The sequence below is a fragment of the Marmota flaviventris genome, chromosome 2 (genome assembly GCF_047511675.1).
Source record: "Marmota flaviventris isolate mMarFla1 chromosome 2, mMarFla1.hap1, whole genome shotgun sequence".
NCBI classification, from domain to species: Eukaryota; Metazoa; Chordata; class Mammalia; order Rodentia; family Sciuridae; genus Marmota; species Marmota flaviventris.
Genome location: NC_092499.1, coordinates 114,327,775 through 114,346,638, shown reverse-complemented (window position 1 = coordinate 114,346,638; position 18,864 = coordinate 114,327,775). Strand labels below are relative to the sequence as shown.

At 51.6% G+C, this 18,864-nt stretch overlaps 1 protein-coding gene across 3 annotated transcripts in view; it reads right to left on the bottom strand.

Annotated features, from left to right (window-relative positions):
* Coro2b (coronin 2B) overlaps positions 1-18,864 on the bottom strand; it is a 136,459-nt gene that overhangs the window by 28,728 nt on the left and 88,867 nt on the right. For all 3 annotated transcript variants that reach the window (XM_071608425.1, XM_071608424.1, XM_027926044.3), the window contains exon 3: positions 1,360-1,476. In XM_071608425.1, coding sequence (XP_071464526.1) covers positions 1,360-1,476 — 117 coding nt within the window. The remainder of the gene's footprint in view (positions 1-1,359; positions 1,477-18,864) is intronic.

The window sequence follows — 18,864 nt, the reverse complement described above, 5'->3', positions numbered from 1 at the left end:
AGCCACATCCCCAGCCCTATTTTGTATTTTATTTAGAGACAGGGTCTCACTGAGCTGCTTAGAGCCTTGCTTTTGCTGAGGCTGGCTTTGAACTCGCTTTGAACTTTGAACTGTCTCAGCCTCCCAAACTGCTGAGATTATAGGCATGTGCCACCATGACTGGCATGAAACTCTCTTTCTTTATTTGGATGATTAATTATTTAAACCATATCCATTCATTTATTCTTTTATCTTTCCATTCATCCATCTCTCCATTACCCATTATCCTTCCTTTTATGCATTCATTTATCTATCCATCATCCATCCATTCAATCATCTCTTTATCCATCAGTGAGTGAAGTCATCCATCCAACCATCCATCCATCCATGCATCCATGCATCATGCATCCATCCATCCACCCATCCATCGAATACACAATAAGCATTTATTAGGTCCAGGGCCCTAGGCTGGTCTCTACCTTCAGGAGCTCACAGTCAAAGATAGAAAGACAAAAGCTCCAAAGTTCCTTCCAGTTCCAGTATCCTGGGGATGTGGTCCCCGTCCTGCCAATGAGCACCAGGTAGATGCTTGTGGCCTGGCTGGGAGGCTGCTCCTTCATTGGGAGCCCCGGCTCCACTGGGGCTATGGAATCCCCCCCTGCTTGCCTCTTGAGGATGCTGCTCAGAGGCAGCGTGGGGACAGCAGAATCCCCTCTCCAGGAACCTGGAGGCCACACCAGCCTCTCTGACTCTACCCTACCTGTGAGAGGCAACAGAGTCTGAGCCAAGGGTAGACACAGGCAATTGTGACTGTCACTCTCTCTGGTTCCTTGCCTCCCCAATGATCTCCTCCTCCCTTTCCTCCCATCTCCACCTCTGACCCACCCTCCCCTGGGCTCTACCCTGCTCTCTTCCTAATTTCTTTCTCTTATTTCTTCTCTCTTCCTATGAGTTGGGGGACACATGGAGTGGGTCTCACCAGGGTGGGTCCTAGGATAAGTCACAATAGTCCCCACCCAGTGTCCTTGCCTAGACACCAAGGTTCCCAGAGCACTAACCAGGGCACATGCCATGCCAGGCCCAGAGACCAGAGCTCTTCTCCTGGACACTCAGCATTTCCATCCCCGGCTTCCTAGCGCTCAGCCCAGGGCTGAAGCCCACATCTAATTTTTTTTGTTGTTCTAATTCTCACCTACAAAATCAACACCTCCAAAATCCATCACACTAAAGCCACGAGATCAGTCCCAAGTGCCCTGGACTCACTCCCTCAGCCTTTTTGACTTCCTCCCCACACTGTGGTTCCTGAGAAGGCAGGAGAGCAAGGAGGGGCTTCAGGGGCCCTCCTGGGAGCACCCTCCTGGGGAGCACCCTCCCGCTCACCGAAGTGTCCTCAGAGCAGGAGGCGATGATGTTGTCGATGAACGGGTTCCACTTGATGTCCAGCACGTTGCCCTGGTGGCCGCACACCTTGGGGTAGTTGGGCTCAATCCTTCCTGTCTGCAGAGGAGAAAGACCAAGGAAAGGGGTTAGTTGGGTGGCCCCAGGGTGGCCCTGAGAGGAAAGCCTTTTTTCTGGGTTTCTCAAATGAGGGAGCCCCCCAGGGCTCCCTACTTCCTTCCTGACCCTGAATCAAAGCTCTTTGACAGCCGCAGGTTCTCCCAGCAGCTTGAACCTGCACCAGGGCTTTTGACACTCCCAGGCATGAAGAAGGTCGCCTGGCACTTACTGCCTCTTTCTTTGGAATCCCAATGGCCCCATCTCCAGGTGGTTTGGGACCCTCCCTTGTGGGATTCTCCTGCTGCTCTTCTCAGGGCAACTTTAGTGGTGGGTTTGATGAGACTGGAAGGTCTTTGAGGACCCACCACCCACATTCTGTCTCTTTGGTCCTTGCTGGGCATCACCCTGAGGCTGTGTCCTCCCTGACAGACGCTCTCAATGGTGGTGGAGGCTACAGAGCAGGATAGGACACCCCTGTGCAAGTCACCCCTTCCTCAAGTGAAAGCACCTGAAGATCAGATCATGACCCCCTGGGACCACCAAGTCCAGCAGCCCTGGCTCCTCACTCACTCACACACCCGGACACCTACTGTTCCCGCGGCACCAGGGAAGCTGACACGCTCAGGTTGGGATCAGGAGGAGGCTCCTTCTGGCTGCTCCGGGACCCGGCAGAGAGGCTCAATCTCTGGTCTATCCATACACTCATTGGTATAAGTTATTCCGTCTTCACTGTCAATGGGCCCCCTGTGCAGTATGCACCCTGAGCACCTGTGCACAGTGCCCTGTGGCTGAAGGCACAGTCTTTGGAGTAAACAGGCCTGTGTTGAATCTCAGTTCTGATACATTTTAAATGTGCATCCTTGGGAAAGCCAATGAGTTTCTCTCCATTTAGAATTTCATTTCTAAAATGAGGGCTGGCAGCAACCTACTTCTTCGCATTGCCATGCAGATGAAATAAACTAATGTGCTTAGCAAAGAGCTTGGTGCAGTGCTAATCACCATAGCAAATGTTCAGTACATGGTAGTGGTCTTTCTTGTGCAGGTGAGATGACACCTCCTCCAGGAAGTCCCCCTGACTCCTCAGTGGGTAACAAGCTTCCTGCCATGCTCTCTCAGTGCCTCCCTGCAACATAACACATAACAGGGGCATCTTGTTTGCAGTCTGTCTGTCTTTGTCTCTGGATCTGCAGCTCCCTATAGGGCTCACACACAGTAGGTGCCCAGTAGGTGACTGAAAGACATCCTGGGGGGCAGGAGGAGTTCCCAGAAGGATGGAACAAGGGATGGGAAGATCTGGTCTCCCAAGAAAGACTGCCAGGGTGGCAGAGAAAGAGGCGGAGGCCGCCTCCATTCCCTAGGTCTTCCCAACATGATGTCTTGGGAGGATTCAGAGGGGAGAAGACAAAGTTTCTCCTCTCACTGCCCCACTGCTAATAGGGGTCGGGGGTCAGGGCCTCACCCTCCTGTAGTCTTCTTGTCTGAAAAACTAAGAGGAAGACAATAGTCTGGCTACTCCTACGTGCTCAGGCAAGAGTGGTTTCAGAGTGAGGGCCCTGCGGAACCACCCTCTTCCTGCCTGTGTTATCAGGTCTAGGTATGATCTTCTGGGACACAGCAGTGGCAGGATCCGTAGACCAAAGTGGCTGGAGCAGAGCATTGAGGCCCACACCTGTAATCCCAGTAACTCGGGAGGCTGAGGCAGGAGGATCTCAAGTTCCAGGCTAGCCTCAACAACTTAGCAAGACCCTGTCTCAAAATGAAAACTAAAAAGGGCTGGGGATGTGGCTCAGGGGTAAAGTGCCCCTGGGTTAAATTCCAGTGCAAAGAAACAAAACAAAACAAAATAAACCATGTCTGGAGTGATATGAGAGAGAGGAGAAACCTCCTGAATTGGGCCAGGAGGACATTATTATACTGTATGTTTTGGGAAAATTCAAGAATGGAAGAAAGATGTAGGGGAATTTTACCCTCCATTATGATGAGATCCTTTTCCATATTCCATAAGGGATGCATACAGTTAGGATTGGAATATTTTTCCAAATACTTGTTGGGCTGTTAGACAATGACTTTTTTTTTTTTTTTTTTTTGTACTGGGGATTGAACCCAAGGGCACTTAACCACTGAGTCACATCTCCAGCCCTTTTTTATATTTTATTTAGAGATTAGAGATAGGGTCTTGCTGAGTTGCTTAGGGCCTAGCTAAATTGTTGAGGCTGGCTTTGAACTCCCAATCTTCCTGCCTCAGCCTTTCAAGCTGCTGGTATTATAGGCATGTGCTACCACACCTGGCAGACCAAGACTTTTTAAATGTGACTTGAAGCAGAGACAGAGCCACATGTGACGCTGGGATTTATTAGAGTAGTGCATTTTCTTTAACTCTCACAACAAACCTGTGAATTAGGCACAAGGAAAGTTAAGGCCCAGAGAGGTTCAGTAACTTTCCCAAGATCCACCAGCTGAAAGCAAAGTTGGGTCTCCCACACAGGTGTGATTTCCCAAAGTGAGCTTTTCAAACTCCACTGCTCATATCGGCCAGCTCCCCTCCTCCAGCTCTGACTTGCCACGGCCAGACAGATATTGCGTCATCTCCTTCCAGAGCTTACTTACTTTCGCAAAGCCATTCCTTATGCCTTTGAGTGCTCTCCGAGCTAAACTGTCTGCAATAAGCTTTTGGCACCCAGCCCAGCCCAGGCAAATCTGAGGGGCACCGACTCAGTCGATAGGTGGCCATCAGCTAACAGGAGCGTCAAGCCAGCAGCCTGCGGGTGATGCACTGGAGAGGCAGACTCAGCAACATTACTGGGACCAATGCAGAAGCAGAAGCAGAGAGGCCAGAACCCCACGCTGGGGGGGGGGGGAGGAGAGCATCTAAAGCAGAGCATGAGCCTGGCACCGTGCTACTTTACACAGTGGACGTATTCCCTAATGAGGCGGTGCAGGGGACTCTCACGCGGGAACCACATTCTTTCTCAGGGGAGCAGCATCCCTGAGAGTTCTGCAGCACTGTCTGCTTGGCTATAACTGGCAGCCTGAAGGGAAGGACCCCCTTTCCACCTGGCGGCTCTGAATTTCCTATTATTACAGCAGGTAATACATTTTGTTTGGAAGATGAGTTCTACTGCTGAAAAGAAAAGAAAAGTTAGAAAACCATTTTTTTTTTTTTCATAAAGAAACGAAGCAAATTTAAAAATGTAATTATTAACTTCAGGGGGAAAATGTTGTCTACAAAAGCTAATGTAATCATAGAGCATAATGATTCATGTACAATATTTACATAATTGAAATAATGTAAATCCTGAATATTTATTTAAACAAGAGTTGTGCTCTACTGTGCTGGGAACACAGCAGCAGGAGGGTGAGCCTGTGTACGGTAGAGGGTGGCCGGTGGAGGGTGGCCGAGCAGGAGAAGACCAGGTCTCATTTCCCATAATAGGAAGTCAATAAGCAATGCTTAAGTTAAAAAAAAAAAAAATCTACACACAGGGGTAAAGGTAAAGGCACCTAATCAAGAAATAGGGGAGCTGGGCGTGGTAGCGCATGCCTATAATCCTAGTGGCTCTGGAGCCTGAGGCAGGAGGATCAGGAGTTCAAACCCAGCCTCAGCAATTTAGGAAAGCCCTAAGCAACTCAGCAAGACCCTGTCTCTCATTTCTAAATAAAATATAAAAATGTTTGGAGATGTGGCTCAGTGGTTAAGTGCCCCTGAGTTCAATCCCCAGTACCAAGAAAAAGAAAGAAATAGAGGAGTAATAAAAAAGGAATAGTTAAGGCAAATGAAAGCCACTATCTTTAAGAAATAGGGATTGTGGGTTCAGCACAGTGAACAGGAGATGAGGCTCCAGGCAGGGGTGACAGAAATGTTTAACAACTCCGTTTCCAGGGGAAAGACCTGAATTTGTAGGGGTCACCATTTTCAGTAGCGTAAATATCCCCACCCTCACTAATCTCAGGCTAAAGAACTGATGTCAGGAAATACAGAGTTAGAAGAGACTCTTAGCAGTAAGCACACCATTATATAATATTTCCACTCTACAGACATCATTGACATAAATAACTGCAAGGACACAGACTGTATCAAAACAATTAGGAAGTGATGAATTTTTAATACTTAGTACCTCTGTTTTTACTCTATTTAATTTAATGCAATTGAATTTTTAATAAAGGTGGTCTTTAACAACTGGCTCTCAAAAGTCCTAAAAATTTAACAGTAGGCTCTCACAAGCCAGTACAAGCCAACTCTAGCACATCACCTGCAGAACCACAGGCCTTGGAATGCCAGCAGATGTCCTGAATGCTGCATGTTTGAAACTTTGATTGACGTAAAAATTAAAAAGCAATCAAATAAAACATCTGGGCCAGATGTTCCAAAGGAAGCTCATTCTTAATTATTCAAAAAACGTGGACAGTGCTCTCCCTGGACTCCACAAATCTCTCTGTTGTATGATTCCTACTCTGTACAGGGGCTGTGAAGAAAGGCCACCCCCAGTCTGGCTCTTGCTCACTATCCGACCCTGCCTCCTCACACTCACTACTACAGGAATCACTATCCTCAATACACAAATTTATTTTGATTTATATGATCAAATGTCATCCTCATGACAATCCCATTTTACAGCTGAGAAAGAGGCTCAGGAGCTTCTGAGTGCAGTCTTGTTTTCCACTGTGACAGAACATTAGAAGGGCTGTCCAGACGGTCAGCTCATGAACCACCCCAGGGGCAGGTCCGCCTGGGTCAGGGCCTAACCTGCCCTCTGATCTCCAGCCGCAGCTACTCTGGCTCCGCAGGGCTGGGCAAGGACTTAGCTATGTGGGCGGGGTGGGGAGGCCTGTTCCTTGGCCTCAGGGATCTCAGGGAGCCCTTCACACTGCTGATGTGGGCGGGAGCCTGGAGGGCTAGAAACACAAGGCCAGTCCTCCTTCCGTGTCAAATGTTGGCTGGTAGCTGCCGCCACTTTTCCAGAGGTCTGCCTGACAAGCTCTCTCCAAAACTTTCACAAGGTCATGGCTGCTTGGGGAATTTACCCCAGGGCAATCAACAGAGAAGCACACTAAGACACTCACTGCTGTGTAACAGGGAGCAATGCAATAAATGCCTAACTAAAGGCACCACCTGAAGGAATTGCAGCATGCCAATATAGCAGAATACTAAGAGGTCACTTAAAACCACGTTCAAAGCACGTTTAGTGGCATGGGAATTGCTAAAGTCTCAACATCTAACATTTAGTAAAACAGAAACAAATCATATATATACACACACACATGTATATGTGTATATGCATATATATTACATATATGATTCCTATATATGAGATACATATTATTAAAAATACACCATCTGCAAGAAAATACATCAAAATGTTAATAGTGGTAACCTTGGCTAGTTGAAAATTATTGGTGGCTTCCAATTCTTTTATAATGAACATTTAACCTTTTATTTCCCCATTGATGCTAGGGACGAAATTCAGGGCCTTGAAATGTTAGGCAAGCTCTCTACCATTGAGACACAGCCCCAGCATCAATATTTAACATTTTATTCTAAAAAAGAAACCCAATCACCTTGATTGGTTTCAGGCAAACAGGTCTCAAAGAAATGAGATGCAGACGGCTGTTTCCCAGGGTCCCTGTCCTATGAGTTTCGATGGAGCATAGGTGTACTGGTTTGTACAGGTTTCTCTACTCCCTTGTTGCCCCCTGCATGGTCTGGAGGGAAAAAGCTCCTTGAAACTGAATACAACTAAATAATTAATTGCAAGTGGGTTTCACAGTGTGTATGGATGTGCACGGGCAGTGCGGGCCAGGCCTCCCCCGGGAAGGCTGGCGGTGCGGTGATGCCCTGATGCCCTGGGAGCAGGTCGCCCGGCAGACTGCCCGGGGAGCAGCATGGGCTCTGGGCCCCTGCCCAGGCTTTATCTGAACTCAGTGAACTGACCAACGATGAGACGCTTCCAAAACAACCCGCACTGCAGCTTCAGCTTCCTGGAACCTCCCATGGCTGCAGAGTTGAATTTTGTACACAGAAGCAAAATGTTTTCTTACCTGCAGAATCAGCTTAGCATGGCAGAAAACACTGGGCAGGAGGTAGTGTTTCCATGCGTGGTTCTGGCACTCACCAGCTAGGTGACCTTGAACATCGCCCCTGGTCACTCCAAACCTCCAAGGTCTCTAGACCCTGGCCTATGCCCTTCCTGATTCTCTGCAGCTGCCCTCTCTACTCTATGGAGCAGGACACCTGAACAACACAGAGCACCTTGCTTTGAGCATACCAGGACAGAATGCAGGGTCTGCCTCAAGTTCACTGTCAATGATCAAAGACCTGAGTGCTTACCAGGTGCCAAGCCTGCGCTGAGCAATTCATAGATATTATTTTATTTACTCTTTGTTAACAACTCTATAAAGTTTTATTAAGTCTTTATAGCCCTCCTGTATCAACCCATTTTTTGGATGAGAAAACTGAGCTCTGGGAAGAGTCTTGTAGGAGGTGATGCCGGTGGGAATTGAACAGCTGCCACCTCAACTTGACCTGTAAGTCTCCCTGCTATGCTGGTGCCTGTTTCAGGATCGAGTGAGACAGCAGGTAACTCAGGGGAAGAGTCAGAAATCAGAAGTAGAACCTCAACATTTCCAGTGTGGTTCTCCACAGGGGCTGGTGGCAACTCAGTTGTAAAGTCCCTTAAATTCATCTTGGAGACCCTCCCTCCTTCACTCCTCTCTCTCCTGGTCTCTCTGCGCTAACCTTAGGGTTCCCAAACCTTTCCAGAGTTTAGTGGGAAGTTTGAAAACCCCAGTACCCAGGTTGCATCCCATATCAATTAGATCACCATTTTGAGAGGCAGGAGTTAGACACCAGCAGGTTTTAAAGATTCCCCAAGTAATTCCAGCGGCTAGCAGTGTTTAAAAAAGCACTCTCCTAGAGACTCCATATTCTGCCAAGGGCTAGGTCTCCAGTTCAGGGAGATCTACATGTGGGGACAGGACCAGCAGCAAATCAGTCTTACCCGACGGGGAGGGTGAGCAGCTAACAAGCATAATCACACATTATCACGCATAACAGCATAACATTGGTCTTATTTTAGAAACCACAGATAAAGCAAACAGGAAGGTAAAAGTCATATGAAGTGATGGCGTTTGAAGTAGAACTCAGGGCAGAGGAGAATGCAGAGCCCAGGAGATGGAGGGTCGAATGGTGGGACCCCAGGCCCCAGTGGGAGATGTCTAAAGATGGGCCACCCGTCTGTCATCACATCCCCCCTGAGTGCTGCCCCTGCATCTCAGACCATCCCCTCAGGCTGCCTGCAGACTTCTCAGCTCTCTCCATAGCTGGAAGTTCACATTGAAAAACAGAGTCATACAACGGGTATTGCCATCCATCTCTCTAAAGCTCTTAGCACAGGTCAGGCCCCCTGTATGTCATGCACTGGGCCCAAAGGAAGCTGTGCCCCAATTTAGATTAATACAGCCCTCGACACTCCAAATATGTAACTTTTCTTAGTATTACCTAGGAAGGAGATTTACAAATGAGGAAACTGGTCCCTGGTTGCAGCACCAGCAGTGAAAACCTGAGGGAGCTCTGGGTGTCACCATGGGAAGCATCTCGAACCACTTGAGTCACCACTAAGGTGTCTGTCATCCAGTGCTGGCTGCCCACCCCAGGTGTGCCCTGCTGTGGTTCCTGGAGAAACGCCCTCTTCCACATCCAGGAGGAGAGGTGTAGGGGCCACCTTAGTCCTTGGTCCTGGGCAGTGTCTGTTCACAGACGCCAGAAGGGAGAAGAGGCTTCTGAGCCTAGAAATGGAAGATGCTGAGTGATTGCGAGGGAGTTCGCATGTGTTGGAAGGGGCTACCTAGGTCTCTGGGACTGGGGACTCTGGCCACCCTGCAGACCTCAGAGTTCAAGCTTGCCTCTGCAGTGTCCTAATTACTGGCCCTGCTAAAACAGAGATGATAAGAAGTCTCCAAACTGCCCGAACCTGACAAATCTACAGGAGGGTTCTTTATGGGTGTAGGGAAAGCTACGGCTCCCTCCTGGCTGCTCACAGCCAACTGGGTAAGAAAGACGAAGAGTGAGACATGCCGGCCCGGGGGTGGGGCTGGGTTCTGATGGAGGCAATGCTGAGGGCTGTGCGAGGACAGAGGGGCAGGCATGGGGACAGGGAGGTCAGGAGGGCCTTTGCAGAGGAGGAGGAGGCCTATAGACAGGGAACAGGGGAGGCACAGCGGGTGCCTGGGGTGCTGAAGTACCCACACCTACGAAGGCCCAGATCTTGAATAGGTAGAGATGGACAAGACCACAGCGGAAGGCCCAGAGCAGACTGCTGAGGAAGCTGCAGGCCAAATGTAGGAATCGGAACTTGACCCCACGGGCAATGGGGAGCCATTCTGGAACGCACTGGACCCAGAAGTGTGCCGGGCAATTGCTGCCCAGCAAGGACTGCGATGCGTGGTGAGCCTAGAGACGGCAGGGAGGGCAGGAGTCAGCACAGGGAACATGTCCTTGAGGGAGGGAGGCGTGCTGGGCAAGGCTTCCCCGGGCAAAGCCTTTGTGTCCCTTGCCATGGATGATGGCTCCCTCATCCACCCATTTAGCCAAATCTCTCCTGCGCTTTCTTCAGGAGCCACAGATCAGTAGTACGGTTCTCCAATAAACCCCAGGCAGCTTTTGCAGACATCTTCTTTGGTCCCATTTATACAGTGGAAACAGGCTCAGAGAAGATGAGGTTTTGTTTGGAATCACAAGGCCAGGAAGCTCTCCAAGACCTCAGCTCCAGAACCCATTCTCTCTCCACCACCCCTGGCAGGGCTTGAGGACAATGTTTCCATTGCTCCACATCTTTTTCCATTGACCTGACCAGAGGGAGGCCCTTATCAGCCCTGCTCCATCAGGACAGGTGGGGCGGTGAGGTTAAACACCTCTTCCCTATTTTACATTTTACAGATAAGAAACCCTGAGACTGAGAGCCAGCAGCTACCTTGTCCAAGGTCATGTGATAACACAGGTTGTGGCATGGTGACCAGGTCCTGCCTGGGGCCTTAAAGCCACTCTGCATCCCTGGGAGATGAAACAAGTTCTACAAAAAGGGGTGTGAGGCCATGTCTTGAGACACTGAACTGCACTCCAGGCCTTTGGTGTGATAGTGCAGGGGGACCACAGAGGAAAGCAAGTCTCCTGACGTCCCAGCCCTGCCATTACGTCCCAGAGGCCCACGGTGGAGCAGGAGGGTGCACAAAACTCTGAAAAGTGTTTAAGAAGTGACTGTAAAGAACTCACAGCCTCTATGCCAATTGTGGGGGTGAAAGCCCTTGAGTTGTTTGTTTTACAACAAACAGGAAAGGACATTTCTGGCTCAGGCAGAAAAATCACACGAAAAAAGTGCTGGCATCATCTGCAGTCTGTCATCACAAGCGAACTCCAAGCAGGCAGGGCATACTGGGAACTTGTGGTCTGGACCGCTAGGGAGTGAACTTAGGGTCTTCTCATTTCTTGGACACAAGCTGCCTTCCTCCTCAGGCTCCTCAGTGCAGCCCAGGGCAAGCCTCCCCACGTGGGAATTGCCTGGAGGGATGTGGACATGGAGGATCCTGTGCAGGTGAAACCTTGTCAAGGTCAGGAGCCAGTCCCCAAGTCTCTGTTTCCAGCCCAGAAGCCTGGCCGTCTGCTGTACAGGGGCCATCCCAAGACAGGATCCCTCAGACCGTTCCAGGTTGCCAAAAGTATAAAAATTTCTTCTTCCATTACTCCTCTGGCCCAGGGAAGGAGAAGGAGAAGACGGTTCCTCTGTCTGAAGCCCTTCCTGAGACACCCCAACTCTACACACAACTCCCGCAGGATGGGAGGAAACTCATTTAGGATTATCTTTGCTGGCCCACCTGGGATTTGCAGAGCAGCAGCAATCCATGTTCAGTGGAAAGAGATGCTCACTGGCTGTACCTCCCTGGACAAGTCTGCCTCTCCGGGTCTCAGTTTGAAAAGTGGAGACAGCATTGAGGGAAAGAGGTAACACACACCTGGTATACTGGTTGCCCCAGGGGGCTTCTGTGTCTCTAGCAGGCATTGATAATCGCTCACTGAGCTCTGCCTGAGTCTTGCAACCCGGGGACTCCCGGCCAGTCGATCAGAGTGAGCAAAAGAGATGAAGTCTGACTGTCAGCCTGGCGCCATGTGATCCCTAGGGCTCTGACAGCTGTTAACATCTGAGCCCCTTGCTAAGCCTCTGAGATGCCCCGTACCTCTCTGTATTCAGAGAGGATCCCTAGAGGCCTCTGAGAACATAATCCCCACAAATGCCCTTACATCTGCCCCTTCCTCCAGGCCCACAGCCCCGGGAGGGGCTCCAGCTGCCTTCTAATTGGTCTCCATGGAGCCAGTCTCCCCTTAAACCCTAGTGTGTGAGGCTGACCTTCTATAATTACTAATTCCATTCTGCAGCTTCTCCAGAATCTTCCATGGTAGGTGTAACCACTGTAGGATTTTTTTAACAGGTTGGGCATCCAAGCCTCCTTCTGGATTTGGAGGACTCTTCACAGTATCCAGGACTGGTGGGACACCGGGCCTTCCACACAGGAGCCGCAGTGGGGCTCCTCCTACCCAGAGTCCTTTGCAGCCTGAGTTGGGCACATGACTGGGTTGGGCCAATCAGACTCTCCCACCCCTGGGCAGCCCAGTGCCGGTGCTCACTCAGGCTGGTTCCCCACCACTCCCCGCCTTGGCCCCTTAAATCTGTGAATGCACCAAATCCTATCCTACAGAGAGGGCTCAGGGGTGATTTCTGTCATTAGCAGTCAGGACTCCTGAGGGAGCTCGCTCTTCTCTGCCTCAGCCAACCCAGATGATTCGCCTGGCCTTTGAGGGACCACACACCTCATTTCCACCCCACAGCCCCCTAACCTTGCCATTCGGTTTGCGCCACCCTATGGGGGTCACACTTAAAGAGACAGTTTTCAATGTTATGTTTCAGGGCCTAATAAAATATTGAAATTTCCACAAGTCCCAAGATTTTGCTCGGACCGTTTCTCAAATGTGGAAGAAACACAGACCTTTGCCAGATCGTGGGCCTCAAAACTCTGTTTGGAAAAATATGGTCCCCAAATTAGGGTCTTCACTGGACCAAAATGATCTCACCCTACCACCACCGCCATGTCACCTATCCTGCTCCTGCAGGCTTCTGCAAACTTAGCTGTCCTTCAAGGCCACTGCAGCTCCTGCTTATGCTGGGCCACCTCTGGCTCCTCCATGTCTCCTGATCCCTCTTCTCCCTCAACATTTACCAGCCTTTCTCCCTGTAGCTTGCTGTGTCTTATTGAGGAGCCTTCCATGTGTCAGACTTGAAACCAAGTGTTGCTTTAGTCATTCTTCACAATAATCCCGAAGCACACATTGTTGTGTCCATTTTATAGATGGGGAGACTGAAGCTTAGTGAGATTAATTAACACCGTAGCAAAGCCAAGTCTCATGTCTTTCTTCCCAACTGGAATATAAGCAATATACAATGGATAGTACTTTGTCTTGTCCTCTGCTGTAACCCCCGCATCTGGAATTGTGCTTGACACATGGTAATGTCTCAGTAGAATTTTGTTGCATTAACCACACCACAAACTGTGAACCTAATCAGGATCCTCTATACAGTTGTATGAACTGTGCACTGTACAACGTGGAGGGTACGATTCACCTGGTGTGCAGCCTTCTGTGATTCTCAGGACTTAACTGTGCTGCCGCTCTAATTCTTCATTTAGCACAGTCTTGTCTTGTTTGCTTTATTTCACTGGTGTTGGTTGCTTTCCCCGAGAGATTTATCAGCACTTTCATCTTAAATGAGATAGTCATGGAAGGCTTCCAGCGGAGTAGGGGACACAGATGAAACCTGAGAGGGCTAAGACATGCTTCTTTTGCCCTCTGGCCCCAGACACAATGTCAGTCTATCTTCAGGATCAGATGATTCCCACATCTGCCAGAAGCACAGGTGTTGTTTGGGCGACTGTGGGAGAGGGTCCCAGGGCACCATGTGTACCCTTCAAGCTGGACCACCGCTCTGTCTTGCCTCTTTGGGACATCACCAGGAACACGCCCATCCACGGGGTGTGTGGACTCCCAGAGGCCCTGGGCCCACACCATGGAGACTCAGCCCTGGGCCATCGCTGCTCCTGCAGAAGCCATGGGAGCTGTGATTACAACATTCAGGGACATCTAAGAGGCCAGAGAAGGGGCTGGCCACCATGGAGGTGATGGCCTTGACAATCTCCTTCACACTGCAGGTGAACAGCCCACGACTGGGCCGCCCTCCCACCCATCTCTCTGCTGAAGCTGCTGAGACTGACTTGCGCTTCAGGGTGGGGGGGGGGGTAGGAGAAGGAACGCCCTGTGCTTCTAGAACTCCCAGTCTAGTTCTGGCTTTGCTCATGCTGATGAGTAACTGTGCCAGCTCCCTCCTCTACGGGCTTCAGTTTCCTCATGTGCCAACAAATATAAGGTCACTGGGCACAGGGCCTGGCACGGAATAAGCACTCAACGAGCATTAGCCATTACTGTGTCACCGTCCCGGAAATGCAGGTTAGCTGCCCCTGCACTGTCCCAGCTCTCAGCCCGCTCTGCGCCTGCCTGCTGTCTCGTGGGCTGTCTCCCTCACTGGCAGTGACGCTCCAAGGCTGGGGCATGTATCCAGCCCGATTTAGGATTTCAGACCTAGCTCGGCCACTGGAACATGGACCCAGAAAGTGCCAGATCGGCACCAGCAGGGTTCCAGCACCCAGACGCCCGGCTTCTGACTGAGCCATACCCACGTGCTCATCCATGCTCACTCAGCACAGTTAGGGACCCGCCCTCCCACCAGCCCCTGGCTTGGCCACCAAGAGACCAGTCAGGTGGGACGCTTCCCTTAAACATCAGCTCTGCGACACTGTGTCTGTTTGGCCACTACTGAATGCCCAACCCTGAGTGCAGGGCCAGGCTCATAACGGACTGGGTCAGTACTTCTGGGATGAATGCACGACCGAGGGGCAGGGCCGTTTTCAGGAGGCCCTCACTCTCCTCCCCAGCCCAGCACGCGGCCAGCACAGGCACTGTCCTGTTGTCAAGCAGAGCTGGGCGGCAGGAGGGGGCAGGGAGGTGAACCCAGCCCCTGGTACGGCTGCCACCTGGCCTCTAGCCAGATCTATTATCTTTCCAGTGACCTGTGGCTACATTTTCTACTCTAATTGTCAAACGATAAATGGGACGTGTGGCCTGCCTGCCCTGTTTGAGCACAGGGATGCAGTCACGAAGGCTGGGGGCTGGGCACACAGTGCCTGTGTGTCTGGGAGGCCCTCGGGGACATCGTGTGGGCAGCTCCTCTGAGTTGGGCCCTGGCTGCTCCACCTGCCAGTTCCAAGGACAGCCAGCTGCTGTCTTTCTTCGTTATTGTCCAATGGCCCTGCAGCTATCTCCCGGGGGCTCCCACTGGTGCAGAAATTGAGGGATTCTTCGTCCTCCAGAGCACCCCCTCCGCACTGCGGAGCCCTAGAAAGTCCTGCCAATGGCTCCCTGGGCAGCCCCTGGCCCAAGGTCTTCCCAGAGTGGGTGGGAAGGCCCTGTAAAGGGAGCACTCACAGTGGGCGGAGAAGGCAGAGCTGCCTCCTGGACTGAGGCTGGACTGCACTGGCCCCGAGGCAGGGTTTTCAGAGGCTGACTGTTTGGTAAGAACAGGAAATGCACAGCCCCACCCAGTCGCTCTTCTCCCACAGCTGCAGACAACCTGGGGCCTGTAGGGCCAAGGGGATCTGAATTCTCTCTGGATATGCCACTGGAGGGGACCTGGTTGCCCAGCCATGGCAGGATTCACAGAAAACTGGGCTGGACTGCGGGAGAGGGGCCCCTCAGACCCAGCAGAGCTCCTCATCAGCAGAGGGGCAGAGGCTGGCCCAGGGTGATCAATCCCCCAACAGGGCCACCGGTGCCTACAGCAAGCACTGCTATCTCCTTTCTGCCCAGGGGAGACTTTGAAGATTGATTTCAAGTTAGCACTGCCTCAGCAAGCAAAGCCAGACAGCCCTGGGGTGGAGCCTGGCATCTCCCCCAGAGGACCTCCCTGGCCTGAAGAGACGTTTCCTGAGGCAGTGGGGACTTTGCTCCTCAGCCCCATCCACTGTCACCTGGCCTTGAGCCAGTGCCCCCTCTGAGCCTCACTGGTGCCATCTGTACAGTGGGGCTTTGTGCCCGGTGACCTCTGTGGTTTGTCATCTTCTGACCTGTGTTCTCCTCGCTGGGCTCTGTGGGGAGGGGCGGCAGCACAGCCTCGAGGTACAGATTGGGAGGGGTTCTGTTGGGAGTGAGGACCCTGAAGCCCGGCTGTGTGAGAGCAGAGGTGGGGTGCCAGCAGATGGCCTGGGAGCCGGAGGGAGTCTGCAGGGCTGCCATCCTGGAGGCTCTGTTCAAAACAGATCCCTGCCTCCTCTAAGCCTCTGACTCAGGGCCTGGGGGAGAAGCGTGTTCAGCACATCCTTAGGTGGTGCCCGTGCACTGCGGCAGCAGAGGTGGCAGGGAGGGTCTGAGCACACACTGGACGTCTCAGGGACCTGGACTCAAGTTGGCCTCTGAGGCTTGCTAGGAACAGCAGCCCCATGTCACAGGAACAGGGGCACTGAGGAGGAGTCCAGCCCCGGGTGGGCTTCTCCATATGGTTATCCTTGCTAACAAAGGAGACCCCCACCCCCTAGCCCCCCAGTCCTGACAGACAGCTGAGGGAAATGACCTTCAGCTAGTTGGGCCTAGGAAGTCCAAGGCCACGGTGAGCCTGATAGAGGAGGAAGAAGAGGAGAGGAGGAAGAGGAAGAGGTCCTGCTTGAATTCACAGTTCCCTGGCGTTTCAGTTCACAAATGGCCCCCAAACTAGGCCCTGCCAGATGCCCAGGCTAGCAGCTGTTGGCACCACAAGCAGAGGCCACCCCAACACGCATGTGCGCACACACACTCACACACACACACACGCACGCGCACTCTCACACACACTCACACTCACACACACACACACACATATACTCACACACACTCCCCCACCCATGCTAACCAGATCAGGATGTGCATCCAATTCAAGCTTCGTCAGATCTTGAGCCGCCCCACCCCTCCCTCTCTCATAGCCTCAGAGCTGATTGGACCAGGGTGAACATCTAAAGCAAAGACAACCAATCAGATCCCCTCCACCCTGTTTAAAGTTCTAACTGCCCTCATCCTCTTCCCTAATTAATTTCTCTTCCTAGCATTCTTTGCCTTCTGTTGTGCCCTGCGATCTACTTACTTTATTATCTGCCTCTCACATTAGCATTGTGGGCCTGACAAAGGCTGTGATTATTGGGTTTTTGTTTACTGCTGGGTCCTTAGTGCCTGACACATAGTAGGTGTTCAGTGAAAATCAGATGAATGAATAAGTTCTCTCTTCCTGGAGATGCAGTAACAGCTAACATTTACATCCAGTATGCATTCGTGAGCTGAGGAGTCTCACAGGGCCAGGGTAGGCACATTATTCTACCAATGACCTTGGTTTTATGGCTCACAAGCATGTTTATAATCATCTTATTCAAGTCTTCCCATTCTTCTGGGGGAGGTGTAATTTCCCTAATTTCAGGGATTAGGCTCAGATGGGCTAATGGGCTTGCTCAAGTTCACACAGCAGGGAAATGCCAGAACTAACAGCAAAACCTATGACACCACCTGCCACCTGCCCAAGTCCCCAGCTCTCTCCAGGCCCCTGGAGGCCCCTGCTCTGTGTGGAGATGGTGCACTGGCCCTTCCTTTCTCTGGGGAGGTGAGCTGGAGGAAGGGCAGTCTGGGGGCCCCAGGAGGCTGACCTGACTGAGAAAGGGAAATCCTCACCAATGATTGACAGCAGAGCCAGAGGCTCTGCTGAGAGGGGACCCAAACACCCCAATGCATGCTAGACTAGAAGTATTTCCACCATCATGGCTGTCTTCTTCAGATTACCTTCTGCTCTATTTCCCAATTAAAGTGTGGCTCACGGAGCTGAGAACAATACTGTACTTCCAGCCTGTTCTCTGGCTGGCTTCAAAAAGGGAGAGGGAAGATTTTTCCTCCTTCTTCCCTGACCTCGAGGTCTTGCTGCCTTATGAAAGGATCCCTGAGTCTATAATTGACTGTCACCTGAAATCCCACCATTAGAGATTCATTCCTTTGGTGTTTCATTTTGCTGCTTTTAACACACAAATGCTGCTGAGGAGAGCCTAGTGGGAGATGTTATTGGTTACTGTCAACTCGTTCTAAATGATGGAAACTTTCCTGATGCTGTGTTCCAGGAGGATCCCCTTGGATCAGAACCCCTCACCCTTCAGTACCCCACCATCAGCACAAGGCCCCAGCAGGGCAGGTGCTGCCTCAAGGTCACCTAGTGAATAAGTGGGAGATGGCTATGCCAGGGCCACACTAAGGTCCTGGCCACATCTGTGCAGGGGACACCCCACAGCCTTTCCCCAGTCCTCCAGTGGGAAGCTCTTAGACCGCAGACCCCAAGGTTTGCCATCTTTCAGGGAAGCCCTGCCTGGCCAGACGGCACTGCGCCAAGAGGGAAGCTGTGCTACCGACATGCCACCAGCAGAGGGCAGTGGCCGCACTGCTCTCAGCCACATCCTGAATTCTGGAGCAGGAGGGAGTTTTGCAGACCAGCCCTCCGGAGGCTGGGGTTCCTGTGGCCCTCACAGCAGCCAGCCACTGCTTGAACGCTCCCAGTTAAATGAAGCTCACAACTGTGCCCAACTCACTCAGAAAATTCTTCTGTATGTTGAAACGGTAATCTGCTTCCCGGTGACTTGGGCCACGGGCGCCTGTGCCCCGTCCTGCTGTCTCGTCACTCCCTCTTTCTTATCGCCCCCTCTCTCCTGCTTCTGGGGCCACAGGAAAAAGTCAGTCAGGTTTCTATTGCCAGCTCTCAGAAGCTGCAGTCCCTCTTCTGACTGGGCACCCGCAGTGGTGTGTGACAGAGGCGGTCATTCTTATTTTTCCTATAAGAGGTTTTATTTCTTATCTCTAAGAGGATGCCATGAATCCTGATAAAGTCTGAGGCTCCACCAACCAGGGCTTTCCATACAGCTCCCTTTCACAGCAGCTGTGAGAGAATGGGGGAGATGCTGCGGCCCCACCCCACTCCCCAGCTTGGGTTTCTGCAGCCACAGGAGCTCCCCGGCGCTGTTTACCTCCCTTCAAGCCACTGCCTTTCCTAGGGGTGTGAGCTGTCCTGGTTGCAGGATCCTCCATCCACCCCAACTGCCAAACACACACACCTGGCCCTAGCTATCTCACCTTCAGCCCCTGGCCATGTGGTAGGGACAGGTTCCTAGGGTGGTAGGTCCCTGCCTCACGACTTGGAGGGCTTGGTTTGTTGCCTTGATTTAATTGGTTACCTCTCCACCTCTTCT